We start from the raw sequence: 20,942 nt of genomic DNA on the forward strand, positions 1-20,942 counted from the left end.
ATCTGCACGGCCGCAATTAAAACATGCATTGCTCCCTCTATTTCTGCCCCGTCCTCTTCTTCCAGTAGACCAATGGCCCCTCAGAGGGGGCTGCGGTTGTAAAGCTGTCGATGCGTTCGGTGGGCCATAAAAAGGGGGTGAGGGTCCCTTTGGGTGGGTTTGGTATCCTCCTCTTCGCTGATCCACCCACCCAAAGTCACAATATTGGGGCTCCTGCTGATAAACTACCATTTCTGCCGCTTGTTGGGATCGCCAATCATCCTTTTTCATTACATACTCAGTCTTAACCTTTGTAACTGAGCCTCCTTCTTGGCCTACACCCTCCTTCCAATAAAATCTGACTGCTCTTGCCATCTGGGAAGGGTCGTTCTCTGTCCAATTCATGTTATTACATTTCACAGCAGTAACCACAGAAGGTGGTAAGCAATGCATTAACATAGCACAATATTGAGGGGAATTCTGACCATTTTGATACAGCAAATCGCCTGACTGCCCACGGTAGATTTCATTAAAACGCTCCAGAAATTCCTCTGGCTCTTCAGTCTTCTTAGGTTTTAGGTCTAAGATAACAGAAAGATTTATGGGCCTTTGAAATGTGCTATTCAACGCATTCAAGATCTGTGTCCTTCTATCGTCGTCTAACGCATAGGCCTGCTGAAGTGCGGCATGACTTGCATAATTCAGGTGGTTAAGATAATTGCGGTACTCTGCTGGGGTTAAAATCTGCTGGACTAGGGCCCAGAGGTCCCTTGAATCAGCTTGATAAATTGAGATGGTAGTCCTCAAGGAATCCATGAAGGCAGCAGGATATTTTTTTCTATCTGGGATTGTAGACATAATAGCCATCATCTCACTGGGTGTCCATGGGAAGTAAACGTCTATCGTGGGGTTCGCTCCCGCAGTCACTGCGTCGGGGTTTCGCATCTTCCTAATCCGTAACTGTCTCCGAATGTCACCAGGGGGCACTCTAGCTATTTCCCCTGGTTGTTCCAAGACTTCAACGTCTCTCCCTGTCACTAGGGGGAGTTCTTTCTCTTCAAAAGAAGTTGTTTCAGCTTCCTTTGTTCCCGAATCTTGTGGTTTCTCCTTAGTTTGGAGAGACTTAGGTGATATGCTTAATTGTTTCTGGTGAGGGTCAAGCCCCTCTCTCGCTGTCCGAGATCTTGTCCTAGAGCTAACTGGGCTAGTGGGACAGAGTTCCTTTTGCTCTTCTGGTCGTGAAGTTGGTAAATCAGGTTCCACACTATCACCCAAAAGGGCTTGAGTTTCTGGCATATTTGGAATCTGGGGAGCAATGACTGGGTATATATTATTGTACTCTGGTGGTTCTGGAATGAGCGCAGACCATGCTATGGGTGCAGACGGAACTTTTACTGACTTTTCCAAATTATTGAATTTTTCTTTTTCTGTCAATTCAAGGCCAGCCATTGAACTACGTAGCTCATCTCTTGTTTGACCCGTGTCTTTCCTGTCTCTACTTGCGCTTTTTTTTTTAAACTTAAAAATGTTTGAAAATTCAAATTGAATTACTGCAACTTGCAAGCTTAGCTCTGATCTCAACTCAGAACCAAATTTACAATTTGCTTAACACAAACTTGTATAACATTTACAACTTAATTATTTCTTTATCTTAACAATTTTTCTTTTAACAAGTTTTTTTCTCCTTTTACATTCACATAAGTGTTGGCAAAATCAACTATCATCTCCAGATTTACACTTTTTTTTAAAAAATGCTGTCCGTTACCTCCTTTAAGTTTCTATTAATCTCCTGATAAAATGAGATAAACATTATTTCAAGTAAGTAAAACTTAAGATTCTGGCAATTTCAATCAATTGCTTTCGAAAATAATAACTTTTATCAAAGAGGTGGAGAAACCCACTGGTTTCCTTTAATTAATTCAAAACGTAACTTTGCTGGTGTTCACTGACTCAAAGGAAAGGTATCCGATTACACTACAGGCTGCTGATGTTATCTCAAAGCCTGAGTGAGAAGCACTGTCTGTCTTTTGATTTTGCCTGCTGCTGTTAACCCTTTGAGAGACTTCTGCTTCAACCAATATGCAGCATTCCCCACAATCTCAACTAGTCCTCGGAACTGCGTTTTTCGCCAATACAGTCCAAGGAGACAATTTTAGCTTAATCAACTATATATTTAAAACACTCACACATAGAGTTGAACCATCTTCAGATTTAAAAACAGTTATACTGGACTGAACCTTCACTACTGAAGTCCCATCAGCCCCTGAACCCATATAATAGACTGAACCTTCACTACTGAAGTCCCATCAGCCTCTGAACCCTTATACTTGGAATTGAATCATCATTTGAGATGTCACATCAACCCAAAACCCTAACCCAAGCCGAATCAACAATATGAAATCCCATCAATTAAATTGCTAATCCCCAGACTGACCTATGATTTCGTCGAGGCGGTCTTTCTGTGCCAACCGCGAGTGACCAGACTAATCAGACGATAAGAAGAGGGGAACAATCAATGTGCGGTCATTTTCCAGTTCTACATTGAGGGCCCCTTGTTCCCCATCCTCCTGTTCATAATCAGTCTAATTCTGATTTTGCAGTTGGATCAGGATCGCCCTGAGAAATCCTGGGTTTCGGCACCAAATGTTGAATCCCAAATTTCTTTATCCGTCAGTCTGGCCTCAATAAAAGTCGAGATGGATTTGCAAGTATAACGTTAGTTATTTTATTCAGCTTGCAAGCTAAACTTAGTCCACAGTGATACAGATAACATGTTGCTCTCTGCAGCTCCGGGACTAAGTGAATGTCCCAGACAGAGAGATCAGTACTGATACACTCAAATGGCATCAAGTTTCACATACTCGACACCCATAGGTCATCCTATGTCCCTCCTGACCTGTTTGATCTATTCTGATTGGCTCACTTCCAATCCCTTTCTCCGGCCCCTATCAATTCAGCATCACTCTCATAGACACACCTCTTCCTGCTTTTTTCCATGCGGTCTAAAATCCTTTGTCTCTACTTGCCAGAATCAAAGTGGCTTATTTCTACATTACATTAACTAATATCTCTAAAGTAACTATTTTATATCACATTCGTCAGCTGAAAGAAGACAGAGGGTGGTGGTTGATGGGAAATGTTCAGAATGGAGTACAGTCACAAGTGGAGTACCACAAGGATCTGTTCTGGGGCCGTTGCTGTTTGTCATTTTTATCAATGACCTAGAGGAAGGCGCAGAAGGGTGGGTGAGTAAATTTGCAGACGATACTAAAGTCGGTGGTGTTGTCGATAGTGTGGAAGGATGTAGCAGGTTACAGAGGGATATAGATAAGCTGCAGAGCTGGGCTGAGAGGTGGCAAATGGAGTTTAATGTAGAGAAGTGTGAGGTGATTCACTTTGGAAGGAATAACAGGAATGCGGAATATTTGGCTAATGGTAAAGTTCTTGAAAGTGTGGATGAGCAGAGGGATCTAGGTGTCCATGTACATAGATCCCTGAAAGTTGCCACCCAGGTTGATAGGGTTGTGAAGAAGGCCTATGGAGTGTTGGCCTTTATTGGTAGAGGGATTGAGTTCCGGAGTCGGGAGGTCATGTTGCAGCTGTACAGAACTCTGGTACGGCCGCATTTGGAGTATTGCGTACAGTTCTGGTCACCGCATTATAGGAAGGACGTGGAGGCTTTGGAGCGGGTGCAGAGGAGATTTACCAGGATGTTGCCTGGTATGGAGGGAAAATCTTATGAGGAAAGGCTGATGGACTTGAGGTTGTTTTCGTTGGAGAGAAGAAGGTTAAGAGGAGACTTAATAGAGGCATACAAAATGATCAGGGGGTTGGATAGGGTGGACAGTGAGAGCCTTCTCCCGCGGATGGAAATGGCTGGCACGAGGGGACATAACTTTAAACTGAGGGGTAATAGATATAGGACAGAGGTCAGAGGTAGGTTCTTTACGCAAAGAGTAGTGAGGTCGTGGAATGCCCTACCTGCTACAGTAGTGAACTCGCCAACATTGAGGGCATTTAAAAGTTTATTGGATAAACATATGGATGATAATGGCATAGTGCAAAGTTAGATGGCTTTTGTTTCGGTGCAACATCGTGGGCCGAAGGGCCTGTACTGCGCTGTATTGTTCTATGTTCTATATTGCTTCCGGGAGTCAGCAAACTCTGGCTGACCTCGGCTTCTCCCGTATATCCTTTGACCTCCCTGCGTGTGAGGCCTTCTTCCTTCCTGCGCCCATTTTTCCTGCCACAATTTCCATAGCGCGGGGAAAAACCCGCGCTTCCCTCTCGGCCCCGCCCCTAATGGCACAGTTCCCTCATTCCCCTTCCCTTTCCCACCGGCGCCCACATTTCTTCGCGTCCCCCCCCCCCCCCTCGGGGGTGGGGTGGGGGGGGGGGGATTTTTCCCCGTCCAACATTATTACAAATTAGCCCTCCCCTCTCCCCACTTTACATACCTGTGCCACTACCTCGCTACCTCTCTCCAAACATCAATTTCTCAAGTCTAGTCCAATTTCTCTTCCTGTATGAATGTCCATGCCTCCTCCGCCGTCTCGAAGTAGTGGTGTTTGCCCTGATGTGTGACCCACAATCTTGCTGGCTGCAGCATTCCAAATTTTACTTTCTTCCTATGGAGCACCGCCTTGGCCCGGTTGAAACTCGCCCTCCTTCTCGCCACCTCCGCACTCCAACCTTGATATACGCGTATCACCGCGTTCTCCCACTTGCTACTCCGTGTCTTCTTAGCCCATCCCAGGACCATCTCCCTGTCCCTGTAGCGGTGGAACCTCACCACTATTGCTCTTGGTGTTTCCCCTGCCTTTGGTCTTCTCACGAGGACCCGGTACGCTCCCTCCACTTCCAAGGGGCCCGTTGGGGCCTCAGCTCCCATTAGAGTATGGAGCATCGTACTCACATACGCCCCAGCATCAGCTCCCCCTGTCCCTTCGGGAAGACCTAAAATCCTTAGATTCTTCCTCCTCGAGCTGTTCTCCACGACTTCCAGCCTTTCTGTGCACCTCTTATGTAGGGCCTCGTGCGTGTCCGTTTTTACCACCAGGCCCTGTATCTCGTCTTCGTTCTCAGCTGCCTTTGCCTTCACTCCATGGAGCTCCATCGCCTGGACCTTTTGTGTTTCCTTTAATCCCTCGATTGCCAGTAACATCGGCGCCAGCACCTCTTTCTTGAGCTCCTCCACACATCGGAGGAACTCCTGCTGTTCCGGGCCCCATACCATCTGAGCTCCCTCCGCCGCCATCTTGCTTCTCCCTTCTCTCCTCTGCCGCTGCTCCAAGGGATCCTCCGCAATCTGGCCACTACTATCGCTTCTTTCCATTCACACCTGGGGGGACTCCTTTCTTTGTCACCTCACACTGGTTTGGCCGTAAAGAATTTCCGTTGGGGCTCCCGATAAGAGCCCAAAAGTCCGTTAAAACGGGAGGTGCCGAAACGTGCAGTTTAGCTGGTCATCGCCGCAACCGGAAGTCACTGAATGAATTCATAACATAAATGTGTGGCATTAATCACAGTTTAGAATGTGACATTCTACACTAGTCCCTACATATGTTTTAGTTAATACATGTTGTCAAATAATAACAATAGATAATTATTTCAATGCACAAATTAAAGTTTACAAAATAAAACAAAAAAAAGCAGGTGCCCAGTGTGTGCATACCGATGATTGACAAACGTGTTCATTACAGTTAACCATATACTTGGGGGGGGCACGGTAGCACAGTGGTTAGCAATGTTTCACAACTCCAGGGTCCCAGTATTGATTCCTGGCTTGGGTCACTGTTTGTGTGCAGTTTGCACTTTCTCCCTGTGTCTGCGTGGGTTTCCTCCGGGTGCTCCAGTTTCCTCCCACAATCCAAAGCTGTGCAGGTTACGTGAATTGGCCCAGTTAAATTGCCCTTTGTGTCCAAAATGGTTGGGTGGGTTAACTGGGTTATGGGGATAGGGTGGGGGTGTGGGCTTAGGTAGGGTGCTCTTTCCAAGGGCCGGTGCAGACTCGATGGGCCGTATGGCCTCCTTCTGCACTGTAAATACTGTACTGTGTACGCTGTTCCAGAGTTCAAGACAGAGTCAAAAATAATTACTTCTTTGTAACACTTATAAGACAGATCATTTTGTTACATCTGTGATTCTATTTCAGGTCTCTGATATCACAGTCCTCCATTAATTACTGTTTCTGCTGATTGCAAAAGCGGAACAGTCCAGTTGCCTTGACGGATTAACACTCCTGTGATAATTTTCTGTCCCTCGTTAGCCTGATCCCAGACTCTAAATCAATGGGTATCACAAACAGCATGGTGGTTTAATGAAGACTTCATCCCACTAGGCCATTTGGATAACACATGTCCTGCAAATGCTACAAGTTGTTATCTTAAGCGGAGGCCCCTGTCTGTTGTCTCTGAGTTATATCCACTGACCAACCGGAAAAATGTTGCTGAGGCAAAAGTTAATGAAGTTTCTGCCAGAAAACCATGAGTTATTTCTGAAGGCAAATAGAACACCAACTTTTTTTTAAAAAAATAATTTTTATTCAGGTTTTCACAAAATATCATCAACAGAATGAAAAAGGAACCAAATAGAATTAAATACAGAACAAAGTAAAACGACCCCCGTGCCCCCCTCCCCCCCTGTACACCAATAATAAATTAACAACCCGAATTAACACCAAGCAAACATGGCAAATATATACACCCCCTCAGATTCCCCAGTGTAAACGCAAAAAAACTAAAATAGAACCCGCCCCCCGGGTTGCTGCTGCTGCTGACCATTGTCTACCGTTCTGCCAGCAAGTCCAGGAACGGTTGCCACCGCCTGAAGAACCCTTGTACCGATCCCCTTCAGGCGAATTTCACACTCAAATTTAATAAACCCCGCCATATCGTTGATCCAGGATTCCACGCTTGGGGGCCTCGCATCCTTCCACAGAAGAAGAATCCTGCGCCGGGCTACCAGGGACGCAAAGGCCAGAATACCGGCCCCTCCCCCCCCCCCCCCCCCCCCCCCCGCACTCCCGGCTCCCCTGCAACCCCAAATATTGCGACGCTCAAGCCAGGCTTGACCCTGGATCCTACCACCCCCGACACCATCCTCGCTACGCCGTTCCAAAATTCCTCCAGCACTGGGCATGCCCAGAACATATGGGTGTGATTTGCTGGGCTCCCTGAGCACCTAACACACCTGTACTCACCCCCAAAGAACTGGCTCATCCTTGTCCCGGTCATGTGTGCCCTGTGCAGCACCTTAAACTGTATGAGGCTGAGCCTCGCGCACGAAGAGGAAGAGTTCACCCTCCCTAGGGCATCTGCCCACGTCCCCTCTTCGATCTCCTCTCTCAACTCCTCTTCCCACTTACCTTTCAACTTCACCACTGAGGCCTCCTCCTCCTGCTGCATAACCTGGTAATTTTCTGAGATCTTCCCCACTCCAACACCCCCCCCCCCCCCCCCCCCCGAGCACCCTGTCCTGTACTGTGCGTGGCAGCAGCCGCGGGAATTCCACCACTTGCCGCCTGGCAAATGCCCATACCTGTAAATATCTAAAGGTGTTCCCCGGGGGGGGAGCCCATACTTCTCCTTCGGCTCGCGAACGTCCCGTCCACAAACATGTCCCTCAACCTTCTTATCCCTGCCCTGTGCCACTCCGAAAACCCAATCTATTCTCCCTGGGACAAACCGGTGGTTCCCCCGTATTGGGGTCCACACCGAGGCCCCAACTTCCCCCCGTGACGCCTCCACTGGCGGGCTCGTGGTATACCTCATTGGAGGGAGCGGCAGCGGCGCTGTTCCCAACGCCCCCAGACTCGTACCCTCACAAGACGCCGACTCCAGCCTCTTCCATGCAGTCCCCTCCCTCTCCATCACCCACTTGTGCACCATCGCTGCATTGGCGGCGCAGTAGTACCCACAGAGGTTGGGCAGCGCCAGTCCCCCCCTATCTCTACTCCGCTCCAGGAACACCCTTCTCACCCTCTGAGTCCCTCGCACCCACACAAACCCCGTTATGCTCCTATTGACCCACCTAAAGAAGGCCTTCGGGATAAACATGGGGAGGCACTGGAACAGGAACAAGAACCTTAGGAGCACCGTCATCTTAACTGACTGCACCCTACCCGCCAGGGACAGCGGCAGTGCATCCCACCTCTTGAACTCCTCCTCCATTTGCTCCACCAGCCTCGTGTAATTAAGCCTATGGAGGGCCCCCCAGCTCTTGGCCACCTGGACCCCCAAATACCTGAAGCTCCTCTCCGCCCTTTTTAGTGGGAGCTCAGCAATCCCCCTCTCCTGGTCCCCTGGGTGAACCACGAACAACTCGCTCTTCCCCATGTTGAGCTTGTACCCTGAGAAATCCCCAAACTCCCTAAGGATCCTCATTACCTCCGGCATTCCCCTCATCGGGTCCGCCACATATAGCAGCAAGTCGTCCTCATAGAGCGACACCCTATGCTCCTCCCCACCCCGCACCAACCCCCTCCAGTGCCTCGGCACCCTCAGTGCCATAGCCAGGGGTTCAATCGCCAGTGCAAAGAGCAGGGGGGACAGGGGACACCCCTGCCTCATCCCTCGATGCAACCGAAAGTACTCAGACCTCCTCTTGTTCATGGCCACACTCGCCATCGGGGTCTCGTACAACGGCCTAACCCACCTGACAAATCCCTCCCCAAACCCAAACCTCTTCAGCACCTCCCACAAGTACCCCCACTCTACCCTATCGAAGGCCTTCTCAGCGAGCATCCCCACTAATATCTTCGCTTTCCCCTTCCCTCACCGGCATTATAATAACGTTCAGGAGCCTCCGCACATTCGCGTTCGACTGCCTCCCCTTCACGAACCCCGTCTGGTCTTCGTGGATCACCTGCGGCACACAATCCTCAATCCTCGTGGCTAAGACCTTCGCCAGCACCTTGACATCTACATTTAACAACAAAATCGGCCTGTAAGACCCACACTGCAGGGGATCCTTGTCCCGCTTCAGGATCAAGGAGATCAGTGCTCGGGACATCGTCGGGGGCAAAGCCCACCCCCCCTTGCCTCATTGAAGGCCCTAACTAGCAACGGGCCCAACAGGTCCACATATTTCTTGTAAAACTCGACCGGGAAACCATCCGGCCCCGCCTGCATGCTCCCTATCCCTTTGGCCTGCTCCTCCAGCACAATCGAGGCCCCCAATCCCACCACCAGTCCCTCCTCCACCTTCAGAAATCTCAATTGGTCCAGAAAGCAGCCCATCCCTCCCTCCTCCAGTGGGGGCTCGGACCAGTACAGTTCCTAATAAATTTTCCTAAAGACCCCATTGATGCCAACTCCACTCCGATCCACGCTCCCTCCCCTGTCCTTAACACCCCCGATCTCCCTAGCTGTGTCCCGCTTCCGAAGCTGATGCGCCAGCATCCGGCTTGCCTTTTCCCCATACTCATAAATCGCCCCCTGGGCCTTCCTCCACTGCACCTCCGCCTTCCTGGTGGTCAACAGGTCGAATTCGGCCTGGAGGCTACGCCTCTTCCTCAACCGTCCCTCCTCAGGCACCTCTGCATACCTCCTGTCTACCCTCACCATCTCCCCCACCAGCCTCTCCCTCTCCCTCTGCTCACACCTTTCCTTGTGGGCCTAATGGAGATCAGTTCTCCCCTAACCACCGCCTTCAGCGCCTCCCAGGCCATCCCCACTCGGACCTCCCCGTTATCGTTGGTCTCCAGGTATCTCTCTATGCTTCCTCGGACCCGCTCACTCACCTCCTTGTCCGCCAACAGCCCCACCTCCAAGCGCCACAACGGGCGCTGGTCCCTCTCCTCCACCAGCTCTAAGTCCACCCAATGCGGGGCGTGGTCCGAAATGACTATCGCCAAGTACTCGGTATCCTCTACTCTCGCCCTACTCATGATAAAAAAGTTGATCCGGGAGTAAGCCTTATGAACATGCGAGAAGAATGAAAATTCCCTCGTCCCCGGCCTTGCAAATCTCCAAGGGTCCACCCCTCCATCTGGTCCATAAACCCCCTCAGCACTTTAGCTGCCGCCGGCTTCCTACCCGTTCTAGACCTGGAGCAATCCAGTGCCGATCCAGCACCGTGTTAAAGTCCCCCACTCCCCCATTATCAAGCCCCCCCACATCCAAGTCCGGAATCCGACCCAACATGCGCCGCATAAAACCCGCATCGTCCCAGTTCAGGGCGTACACATTGACCAGCACCACCAGAACACCAACTGTTAATGAGCAGGAACCAATAGCCATGAGATACTCCTGGGAGCGAGCGTAGCAGACAAAAGCAGCCACTCTCCTTAGGTTATGTCTGGTTAGCATGTTTGGTCCAAAATGAAGTTCAGCTGAAATTTAAAAAAAAAAAAATTTAGAGTACCCAATTAATTTTTTCCAATTAAGGGACAATTTAACGTGGCCAATCCACGTACCCTGCACATCTTTGGGTTGCAGGGGTGGAACCCACGCAAACACGGGGGAGAAGGTGCAAACTCCACACGGACAGTCACCCAGAGCCAGGATCGAACCTGGGACCTCGGCGGCGTGATGCAGCCGTGCTATCCAAAGACGTGCAGGATAGGTGGATTGGCTATTCTCAATTGCCCTTAGTGTCCAAAAAGTTTAGGTGGGGTTACTTGGTTAGGGGGATGGGGTGGAGTTGTGGGGCTTAGGTAAGGTGCTCTTTCTAAGGGCTGGTGCAGACTCGATGGGCTGAATGGCCTCCTGCACTGTAAATTCTCTGATCCACTGCGCCACCATGCTGCCCCAAGTTCTTTGAATTAACAGACACTCTGTTCTGTTCTGACTGACACAAAATGGAGGAAAATCCAAATTCCGAATCCTTCCATCCCTCCTTCCAACTCCCATTCGCACAGTGGGGATTGGACCCATTGGACCAGAAGGAAAGGTGCACATGGTTTGGCATTGACAACCTCATCCACGATTTGACGGTCGTCACAGGGCGTGTTGCGCAGAAGAGTGGCTTGTAGGGCGCTGATGTGCTTTGTGCAACTGGCTTTGGGGACACGGGTCACAGTGCGTACTACTGAACATCAGCCGATGCACACAGCAAGGAGGATGAGTAGGGTCCCGTCAAGGTCAAAAGGACACAGCCTGCATAATTGAGGATGGTCAGCAGACCACAAGATACCCACCCACCCACTGTGTTGATATGTGGCTAACCTTCCTGCTCGAACCCCTCCAGCAACATGCGCTAACACGATAGCAGCCGATTTGAGCCCTCCCCAGTGTGACTGGTCAGGAGGCGGGTGACCCGGTCCATTGGCAACAGTCATTCCTTTGTAAGCAGGGAGGTAGAGAAACAAGGGTCCCCTTCATGTATCCTGTGACTGGCTCATTCACTTAGCTTATTTGTCTAAAATCACAAAATGTGCTGTTAAGTCAAATGGAGCCTGGGGGGGGGAATTAAACTCTGAATCTTTCATTCCCCCTTCACATAACTTGTGGTAAATTCCATTTTATTCCATCATCTATTGAAAATTGTGTGCTCTCTGAATAACTGGATTGATACCCCTGCTCTCAGACAGTCCTCCCACCCCCCCCCCCCCCCCCCCCGCCCCTTGCAAATCACCTACTTCAATATCATGCAAAATAACAACATGCATGGACTTAAAACATTCTCCAGCTCTCCATTCATCTCTATCCACCTGGTGGATACTTTGCACTCGGTTGATTTGCTAACAGGCCCATAATTATTCCTATGCAAGTGATTTACGCTTTCACATCAATTTTACTCATCCTGGACAGGTATCAATGTGTGTGCGTCAAGTCCAATTGTTATAAAATCAGTTTCTCTATGGAGTATGTAAAGAGAAAACGATTGATTAAAAAGTAATGTCTGCCGCTTGCAGTCAGAAACGGAGGAATTCAAACGGAACAAAGAAATGGCGGAGGAACAAATTTTGTACTTTGCTTCTGTCTTCACAAAGGAAGACATGAATAATGTACCAGAAGTTTTGGCAAACAGTTTTAGTGAGGAGCTGAAGAAATAGTTTTGGGGAAATTAATGGGAATGATGGGGGACAAATTTCCAGGACCTGATAATCTTCATCACAGAGAGGGCGGCATGTGGCGCAGTGGTTAGCACTGGGCCTGCGGCGCTTAGGACCAGGGTTCGAAACCCAGCCCTGGGTCACTGTCCGTGTGGAGTTTGCACATTCTCCCCATGTCTGCGTGGGTTTCACCCACACAACCCAAAGATGCGCAGGTCAGGTGGATTGGCCACACTAAATTGCCCCTTAATTGGAAAAAATGAATTGGGTACACTAAAGTTATAAAAATAAAAAAATAAAAATCTTTTATTTGAATAGGCTGAGTGAGTGGGCATAAGCATGCAAATCCCACTGAAGTATCTCTGCATCCTCCTCCCAGCTCACCTTCCCATCCAACTTTGTATCATCTACACATTTAGAGATAATATATATAGTGCCCTCGTCCAAATCATTAATATAGAATGTGAACCATTGGGGTCCCAGCACAGATCCCTGCGGCATCCCATTAGTCACTGCCCAACGATCAGAAAAAGACCCAATTATTCCAACTTTTGCTTAGTTTTTGAGAACCATCTCTCCTCAAGACACTACCCGTAATCCCATGTGCTAATGTGAGATTTCAACTTCGGTAGCAAAAATAGGAAGGCGGATTATTATTTGAATGGATATAAATTGAGAAAGGTGGATACTCTTTTTAAAAAAAATTTTTTTTACATTTTCTCCCACATTTACATCCATCAACAATGCACAATAATCAGCGAGATATGTCAATCCCCATAATAACAACGATCCCATCTACCCACCAACCCCCAAACCTCAACCCGCATGTTTACATAAACAAATGACAAAAAGGAATCAGGGATTACCCGTAGCCACCCTTAATCTTTCACAGCTCCCCCTCCCCCCCCCACCCCCCCAGCTCTCCAGCTCATCCCGTCCACTGCCTCTTGTAAAACTCCTCCTCCCAACCTCGGTTCCTTCCCCCCATTTTCCTTGGATTTCCTCCATTTCCAAAATGCCGTTGCCGAACAGGAGCTCTCCATTGTGCGGCCGCCTCCCGCCCACCGTCACCGGAAGTCACCCAGAAAGGTGGATACTCAGCAAGACCTTGATGTCTTTGTTCATCAGTCACTGAAAGTAAGCACACAGATACAAAAGGCAGTAAAGAAAGCAAATGGTATGTTGGCCTTCATAGCGAGAGGATTTGAGTACAGGAATAGAGATGCTTTACTGCAATTGTATAGGGCATTGGTGAGGCCAGACCTGGAGTATTGTGTGCAGTTTTGGTGTCTTTATCTGAGGAAGGATGTTCTTGCTATGGAGGTGTGTTTGTTTTTATTGTTATCTTCTTAAAATCTCTTTAAATGTCCGTTTCCTTTCCATCATCGGTTTCATTGCCCATCAGGTAGATTCCACTTTTAGGTTTGTTCTTGTTCTGCCTTGTTCAACCATCATCCATCCTGTTCTTTGCTCCTCGTGCACTCCGCCGTAACCTGTCGACAAACAGGGTCAGGTCACAATTGCCTCCTCTAATCACTCTTATCCGACTCTATCACTTCCTCAACTTCCCTTGAGCCCTTCTAGCACCTGATTTTTTTCAAATGTTCCGAATCTGCACTAACCTGTTTGGATTTCCTGTATCCAGCAGCAACTGCTGATTGCCTGTTGGAGTAACGGACTACAAGTCACATATTAGCTCTATTTTGTTGGGTCGGTACAGCAATGTTGTAATTCCCATTATTATGGCCATATATGTTGAAGGGGGCAAAGCAAGTTGTCGAAAACTGATGAATGTGACCTCGGACTTCTCCATCTATTCTGATTTTTTTGTATTACTTCTCACTCAGTGCCACCCCCTTGTCACTACATTTTAAATTGGGCCGACTATTGCTGCAAAATTGAAAGTCGTCCGGGGGGGGGGGGGGGGGGGGGGGGGAGAGGGGGGCAGGGGATGCGTGGCCAAATGGGCTTTTATGATGCAGATGGAATTTAACCCTGAAAAGTGTGAGCTGATACACTTTGGAAGGAGTAATTTGACAAGGAAATATATTACGAAGTCATATATAAAAGAACAAAGAGACCTTGGCGTTTGTCCATAGATCTCTGAAGGCAGAAGGGCAGGTTAATAGAGTGGTGAAAAAGGCATACGGTTCACTCGCTTTTATCAATCAGGGCATAGATTACAAAAGCAGGAAGGTCATGATGAAGCTGTATAGAACTTTGGTGAGGCCACAGCTGGAGTACTGTGTGCAATTCTGCTCACCACATTATAGGAAGGGTGAGATAGCATTGGACAGGGTGCAGAAGAGATTCACCAGGATGTTGCCTAGGGTGGAACATTTAAGTTATGAACAGAGGTTGGATAGGCTTGGGTTGTTTTTGTTGGAGGTGAGAAGACTGAGAGGCAACATGATTAAGGTGAACATGATTATGAGGAACATGGGTGGATAGGGAGCAGCTGTTCCCCTCAGTTGAAGGGTCAGTCACCAGTTAAAGGTCTGGAGCAGGAGGTTTTGGGGGAAATTGAGGAGAAATTAGTTTACCCAAAGGGTGGTGACGGGCTGGAATGCACTGCCTGGGAAGGTGGTAGAGGCTGGTTGCCTCACATCTTCAAAAAGTACCTGGATGAGCACTTGGCATGTCATAACATTTAAAGCTATGGGCCAAGTGCAGGTAAATGGGATTAGGTAGACAGTTCAGGTGTTCTGTCTGTGTCAGTGCAGACTTGATGGCCCAAAGAGCTTCTTCTGCACTGTGTGATTCTGATTCTGGCAGCTCAATTCTGAAGAAGTCATATTGGGTTCAAAACACTTGTAATTTCCACAGGTGCTGGCAGACCTGCTGAGATTTTGCAGCACATTTTGCCTATACTTGAGTCAGCCTTTAATCTCTGTTTAGTGCACTGTTCAACCACAGGGGTGCGTGTGTCTGAGAAGTAACAAGCTGGAAACCCCTTTCCCTTCACCTCCTGCAGCACTACAGCAGATACACCTTGTTTTGACTCAGACAGCAGGACTGTGGAATTAATTGGATAGATCTTCCAAAGAGCCAGTACAGGCATAATGGGCCGAATGGTTTCCATCTGTGCTCGATCTTTCTATAAAACCAGTGATTATTCAGATAGAGAGAGAAAGCAAGAAGAATCAGTGACGGTGGAATTAAACACAACCAGAGCCAACATCTCTTGAGGAGGAGAGTGGGAAAAGCTTGAAAAGCTGAGTGTCTTCCAACAGATGGTTTAAATCACTTTGAGAAATTAAATATAGCAAATTCACTAGGATTTATATGTATGTGTATTCAATTAATGCATTTCGAACGGTTAATAAAATAATCTTCTATTTCCTTTTTGGACATTCAATGGCGCTGCCGCTACCCAACATTCCTTGCGGGTGTGAAAATGTCCTATTCAGACTATAGGAAGTGAATGCGCACGCGCGGTTCTGGAGGGTCTGTGGAGCATGCGCAGTGTCATTTTGCTCAGCCCTGCGCGAGAGGGTTTCTGTCGCGGGTGAGAGTCGGTCAGGCGGAGGGAGGAATGGGCTCACCGGGGGGAGCGGAGAATTGGGGCCGCATTTAGGCTGGGAAGGCTTCAGAAAGACTTTGGGCGCGATTCTGCACTTCCGCGCCGGTTGGGAGAATTGCCTGGGCCACCAAAATTTCCCACAACGCCGGTCCGACGCCCTCCCGCGATTCTCCCAAGCGGCGGGAATGGCCCCGTCGAGTTCCGCGGGCTGCAGAATCACCCGAGACACCCAAAATGGCGATTCTCCGGCACCCCTGCTATTCTCAGGCCTGGATGGGCCGAGTGGCCAGCCCAAAACGGCGGGTTCCCCCCGGCGCCGTCCACACCTGGTCACTGCCGTCGGGAACAGCGCGGGAACGCTGGGGGGGGCGGCCTGCGGGGCGGGGGGGGGAGGGGGATCCTGCACCGGGGGGTACCTCAAATGTGGGCTGGCCCGTGATCGGTGCCCACCGATCATCGGGCCGTCCTCTCTGAAGGAGGACCTCCTTCCTCCCGCGGCCCCGCAAGATCCGTCCGCCATCTTCTTGCGGGGCGGACTCGGAGAGGGCGGCAACCACGCATGCGCGGGTTGGCGCCGGCCAACCCACGCATGCGCGGGTGACGCCAGTTATGCGGCGCTGGCCGCGTCATGTATGCGGCGCTGCCTTTACGCGGCGACAAGGCCTGGCGCGTGTAGATGACGCGGCCCCGCTCCTAGCCCAATATTGGGCCCTGAATCAGTCGGCATAGGGGCCGTTTCGCGCCGTTGTGAACCTCAACAGCGTTCACGACGGTGTGGGCACTTCGGCGCGGGAGTGGAGAATCCTGCCCGCAGTTTCGGCCTCAAGCTCCGAATAAGAGCCCGCAGGTCTTGAGTTAGCAGCTCCGGGCCTTTTCCCAGGAACAGGTCAACGGTGAACGGCCTCCACCTTATTTCAGCGGTAAGTGTATCGAATGTGAAGCCACGTTGGTGATGCCACAGAGTGGGCGGGACTTCAGGGTCCCTGTGACCAGGAGAGAAAATCATTCACAATTGATTTCATTCTCATTCCACCCACACAGGAGCAGGAGACCGGCCTGGTTTTCTATCAATTCATTTTACCAGATGGGGGGGTCATTGGTTAGGCCAACATTTACTGCCCATTCCTAGTTGCCTTTCAGAAGATGCTGGTGAGCTGCCTTCTTGAACTGCTGCAGTTCCAAGAGGTGTAGGTGCACCCATGTAGGTACACCCACATTTCTGTTAGGGAGGGAGTTAATGACTGCCATCTTTAGAAGGACAGGGAGCTGCGAATCCAGTTGGGTTTTTATGACAATTCAACAGTTTTCACCCTCACGTTTTCCCAGAGCCGGCCCCACCAATGACCAGATTCATTCAGCTCAATTTCACAACCTGCCTTTGTGTTTTTGTGGGTTCTCTCTCACTCCCTTTTTTCTCTTTTAAATCAATTTCACAGGATATTAGAAGGGGAGGATTTGGAGTCAGAAAACTGAAGTCAAACATCACACCAGGATCAGGTGGAGCCTCCCACGTACGGATTCTGAACATGGAAGGAAAAAGCACCATTCACAGTGGGGAGAAACCATACACGTGTTCTGTGTGTGGGCGAGGCTACAGCCGATCATCTGGCCTGTCAAAACACCAACGTTTATCACACGTGAAGAAACCGTGGAAATGTGGGGACTGTGGGAAGGGATTAAGATCCCCATCTGACCTGGAAACTCATCGGCGCAGTCACACCGGAGAGAAACCGTTCACCTGCTCCGTGTGTGGAAAAGGATTCTCCCAGTTCTGCCACCTGCTGACACACCAGCGAGTTCACACTGGAGAGAGGCCATTCATTTGCTCCAAGTGTGGAAAGGGATTCACTCAGTCATCCCACCTGCTGACACACCAGAGAGTTCACACTGATGAGAGACCTTTTAAATGCTCAGACTGTGGGAAGTGCTTTAAAAGTTCCAGGGAGCTGATGTACCATCAGCGTCTTCACACTGACGAGAAACCGTTCCGGTGCTCTTACTGCGGGACTGGGTTCAAACAATCATCTGTCCTCATTATACATCAGCGAATTCACACTGGGGAGAGGCCATTCACCTGCTCTGTGTGTGGGAAGGGATTCACTCAGTCATCTGACCTGCTGTCACACAGATGGGTTCACTCTGGGGAGAAGCCATTTACCTGCGATGAGTGTGGGAAGGGATTCACTCGTTCATCCATCCTGCTGCAACACCAGCGCCTTCACAGTGGGGAGAGACCGCTCTCGTTCTCCAAATGAGGGAATGAATTCATTCACCCATCCTTCTGGAATACTATGTTCACACTGAGGAGAGACCTGTTCAATGGCCAGATTGAAGGACGTGTTGTAGGTTCCCAGGAACTGATGTGCCATCAACATGTTCACACTAATGAGAGATCAATCACCTACCTGCACTGTGGGACTGGGTCACTATTCACCTCACTGTACATCAGCAAATTCACAGCAGGGTGAGGTGGTGCAACCGGTCTGAAAGTGGGAATGGATTTAGTTAGTTATCCCATGTCCGGAGTCACCAGTGAGTTCACCGCTAACTACACTGATTGGATTTTACTGATAATCAGATCTCGAACTGAACTGGGTCTGTCTCTGCTAATAATAATCTCTAGCCCAGTTATAGTGTTTAATATTCTGGATAAAAGTTAAATCAATCATCTTTGTGTTCAATACAGTCAATCCGGGAAACGTAAGGGCGGGGGTGGCTGCATTTTTGCGAGCGCTGGCACCACTCGTCCATTAATCCTCTTCTTTATCCAGATGCACAACCCATAATTATTTGATCCTGACCTGTATGATCTCTGTTATGTTCCTGGGAGATCCTGGTAAAACTTTGGTGGCAGGGAGCAGAGTTCAGTCAAGACAATCATTGGCTGAATGATGCGGTCAGAGGCCGGACTGGGGTCCAGTCACAGTGGTGGATTCCTTGGTGGACGGAGACGGCCGGACTGGGGTGCAGTCGCAGTGGTGGTTTCCCGAATGGACGTAGGCGGTCAGAGGCCGGACTGGGGTCCAGTCATAGTGGTGGTTTCCCTGGTGGACGGAGACGGCCGGACTGGGGTGCAGTCGCAGTGGTGGTTTCCCTGGTGGACGGAGACGGCCGGACTGGGGTGCAGTCGCAGTGGTGGTTTCCCGAATGGACGTAGGCGGTCAGAGGCCTGGCTGGGGTCCAGTCGCAGTGGTGGTTTCCTTGGTGGACAGAGACGGCCGGACTGGGGTCCAGTCGCAGTGGTGGTTTCCCGAATGGACGTAGGCGGTCAGAGGCCTGGCTGGGGTCCAGTCGCAGTGGTGGTTTCCTTGGTGGACAGAGACGGCCGGACTGGGGTCCAGTCGCAGTGGTGGTTTCCCGAATGGACGTAGGCGGTCAGAGGCCTGGGCTGGGGTGCAGTCGCAGTGGTGGTTTCCCGAGTGGACGTAGGCGGTCAGAGGCCTGGCTGGGGTGCAGTCGCAGTGGTGGTTTCCCGAGTGGACGGAGACGGCTGGACTGGGATCCAGTCGCAGTGGTGGTTTCCCTGGTGGATGGAGGCGGCCGCGCTGGGTCTAGTTACAGGGGTGGTTTCCCTGGTGGACGGAGGCGGCCGTGCTGGGTCTAGTTACAGGGGTGGTTTCCCTGGTGGACGGAGGTGGCCAGATTGGGGTCCAGTCGCAGGGGTGGTTTCCCTGGTGGATGGAGGCGGCCGCGCTGGGTCTAGTTACAGGGGTGGTTTCCCTGGTGGACGGGCCTAAAGGATGGCTGCCATTGTGAGCTGTTGTGGATGTTGGTTCTGGCTCCTCAGCCCAAATTATTTATGAATTGTGGGATGTCCCAAAGGTATTGGATGAAACAGAGAAGAGAATCCTGTCAGTCGATAGAGCAGCTTCCTGAGTGAGGCCTCGCCTTCAGTCCTTAAATATCCTGCTGCATGGGGTGTTGATCATCCTGGTTGATTCGGGGAGATGGGGCTGCAGAAGGAATATCCGTGTGCCCTGTCTCCCGAGGGGAGCTGGGAATAAATTCCCGGCTGAATTTGAGAACAGGCTGCTATGCTTTCACAATCTCGATTTGCAGGTTCAGTGGTTTGAGTTTGACGGAAAAAATTGTATCCTCTCTTCGAGGCCTGGGGTCGGTCGGGGACCCCGACCACTGGTCTTATTTTGTATCCTCGCTGTTTTTTGGGAAGCGTTGGAGGCACCAGAAATGGCGGTTCCTCTGTATTTCTTTACGGGCGTTTCGGGGGGACGACATGGCGGAGGTGCAGGGACTTCGGGGGACCTCTGGATGGATCCAGATTGTTGCTCCATGATCCTTGGAGGCTGTGGCCTTTCCAATCTCCCTGGATGGTTATGTTATTCTGCAGTTCATCATTAAACCTAACCTTTGTCCTTCTGTGACTTTACTCCTGATTTTGTGTTATTGCCTTTTATCCCGGCAAGGGTGTATGATATATGAGCAGTGAGGTGTTGTTGCCTGTTACCCTGTGAAAACAGCACTGAGATGGTTGTATGACATGAGGGCTGTGCAGTATTTACCTGTGTTTTTTACGTACTACAATTCTTGCTTTTACACTGAGGAGTGAGGTCAGTTGTGTCGTGAGCCTTGGCAGGGTGGAGAATCCTTGGTTGCTTTATGGAGCAGAGCATGCACCATAGGGCCATGTTCATGGCTTTACCCTGGGATCCCCACACTTTACAATATCCTTTATTTTCCGTGTGAAGGGATGCACTGACCATGTCAATTATAATCTGAACCGATTGTATGAATGTTTGCTGTGTGTGTGTATATAATATATATATTATATGGAATAATGATCACTCTACTGAACTTGATTTGGGGGATTTGCTGCATCTTGTGGTTGAATGTAAGATATCCCCCTTCGGACAAAAGGTTTTGTGAATTATTTCTATACTTTTCTTTATTTTGGGGTTAAAGAATGTTGATTGGATCCTGTAAAGATGCAGACAGGTCCCTGATCCGGGAAAAATACATCACAAAGTGTCCCTGGCACCTCATTATGATTGGAATTGGGGAAAGGTCTGTTTTGGAGCAAACCTCAGTAGGGTATGGAAATCTTATCCTATATTTTCTTTAGGTGTGTGAGCGATCGCTACATGTGAAGGTGTGCACCATTTTACCCTGTTTTCATGCGTTATCCTCTTCTCCCTCTTTCTCCAGTTTATCCATTCACCGTTTTCCCCAGTATAAACTGAGGCACCAAGTTTAATCTTCTACTTTTCTGTATTCATGCACACGGGAGGATTTCTGCCGTACTGTACCAGTTAAGGATTTGTGGTGTTATTTGTAAAAACGGGAAAAACTCTCAAAAATATATATTAAAAAAGTGACCCAGTTCAAGTTTCTTCAACAGGAGGGAACATCCTCTCTGATTCCACCCCTTAGGATCTTACATGTTTCAATCTTACTTAAGCTCCACAGGATACAAGCCTAGCCTGT

At 49.5% G+C, this 20,942-nt stretch overlaps 1 protein-coding gene across 1 annotated transcript in view; it reads left to right on the forward strand.

Moving 5' to 3' along the window:
• Window positions 1-20,942, forward strand: part of LOC140419375 (uncharacterized) — a 107,496-nt gene that overhangs the window by 18,189 nt on the left and 68,365 nt on the right. The window contains exon 2 of the mRNA XM_072503251.1: window positions 16,937-17,735. Coding sequence (XP_072359352.1) covers window positions 17,027-17,735 — 709 coding nt within the window. The 5' untranslated portion in view covers window positions 16,937-17,026. The remainder of the gene's footprint in view (window positions 1-16,936; window positions 17,736-20,942) is intronic.

Source organism: Scyliorhinus torazame, chromosome 5, assembly GCF_047496885.1.
Source record: "Scyliorhinus torazame isolate Kashiwa2021f chromosome 5, sScyTor2.1, whole genome shotgun sequence".
Lineage (NCBI taxonomy): Eukaryota > Metazoa > Chordata > Chondrichthyes > Carcharhiniformes > Scyliorhinidae > Scyliorhinus > Scyliorhinus torazame.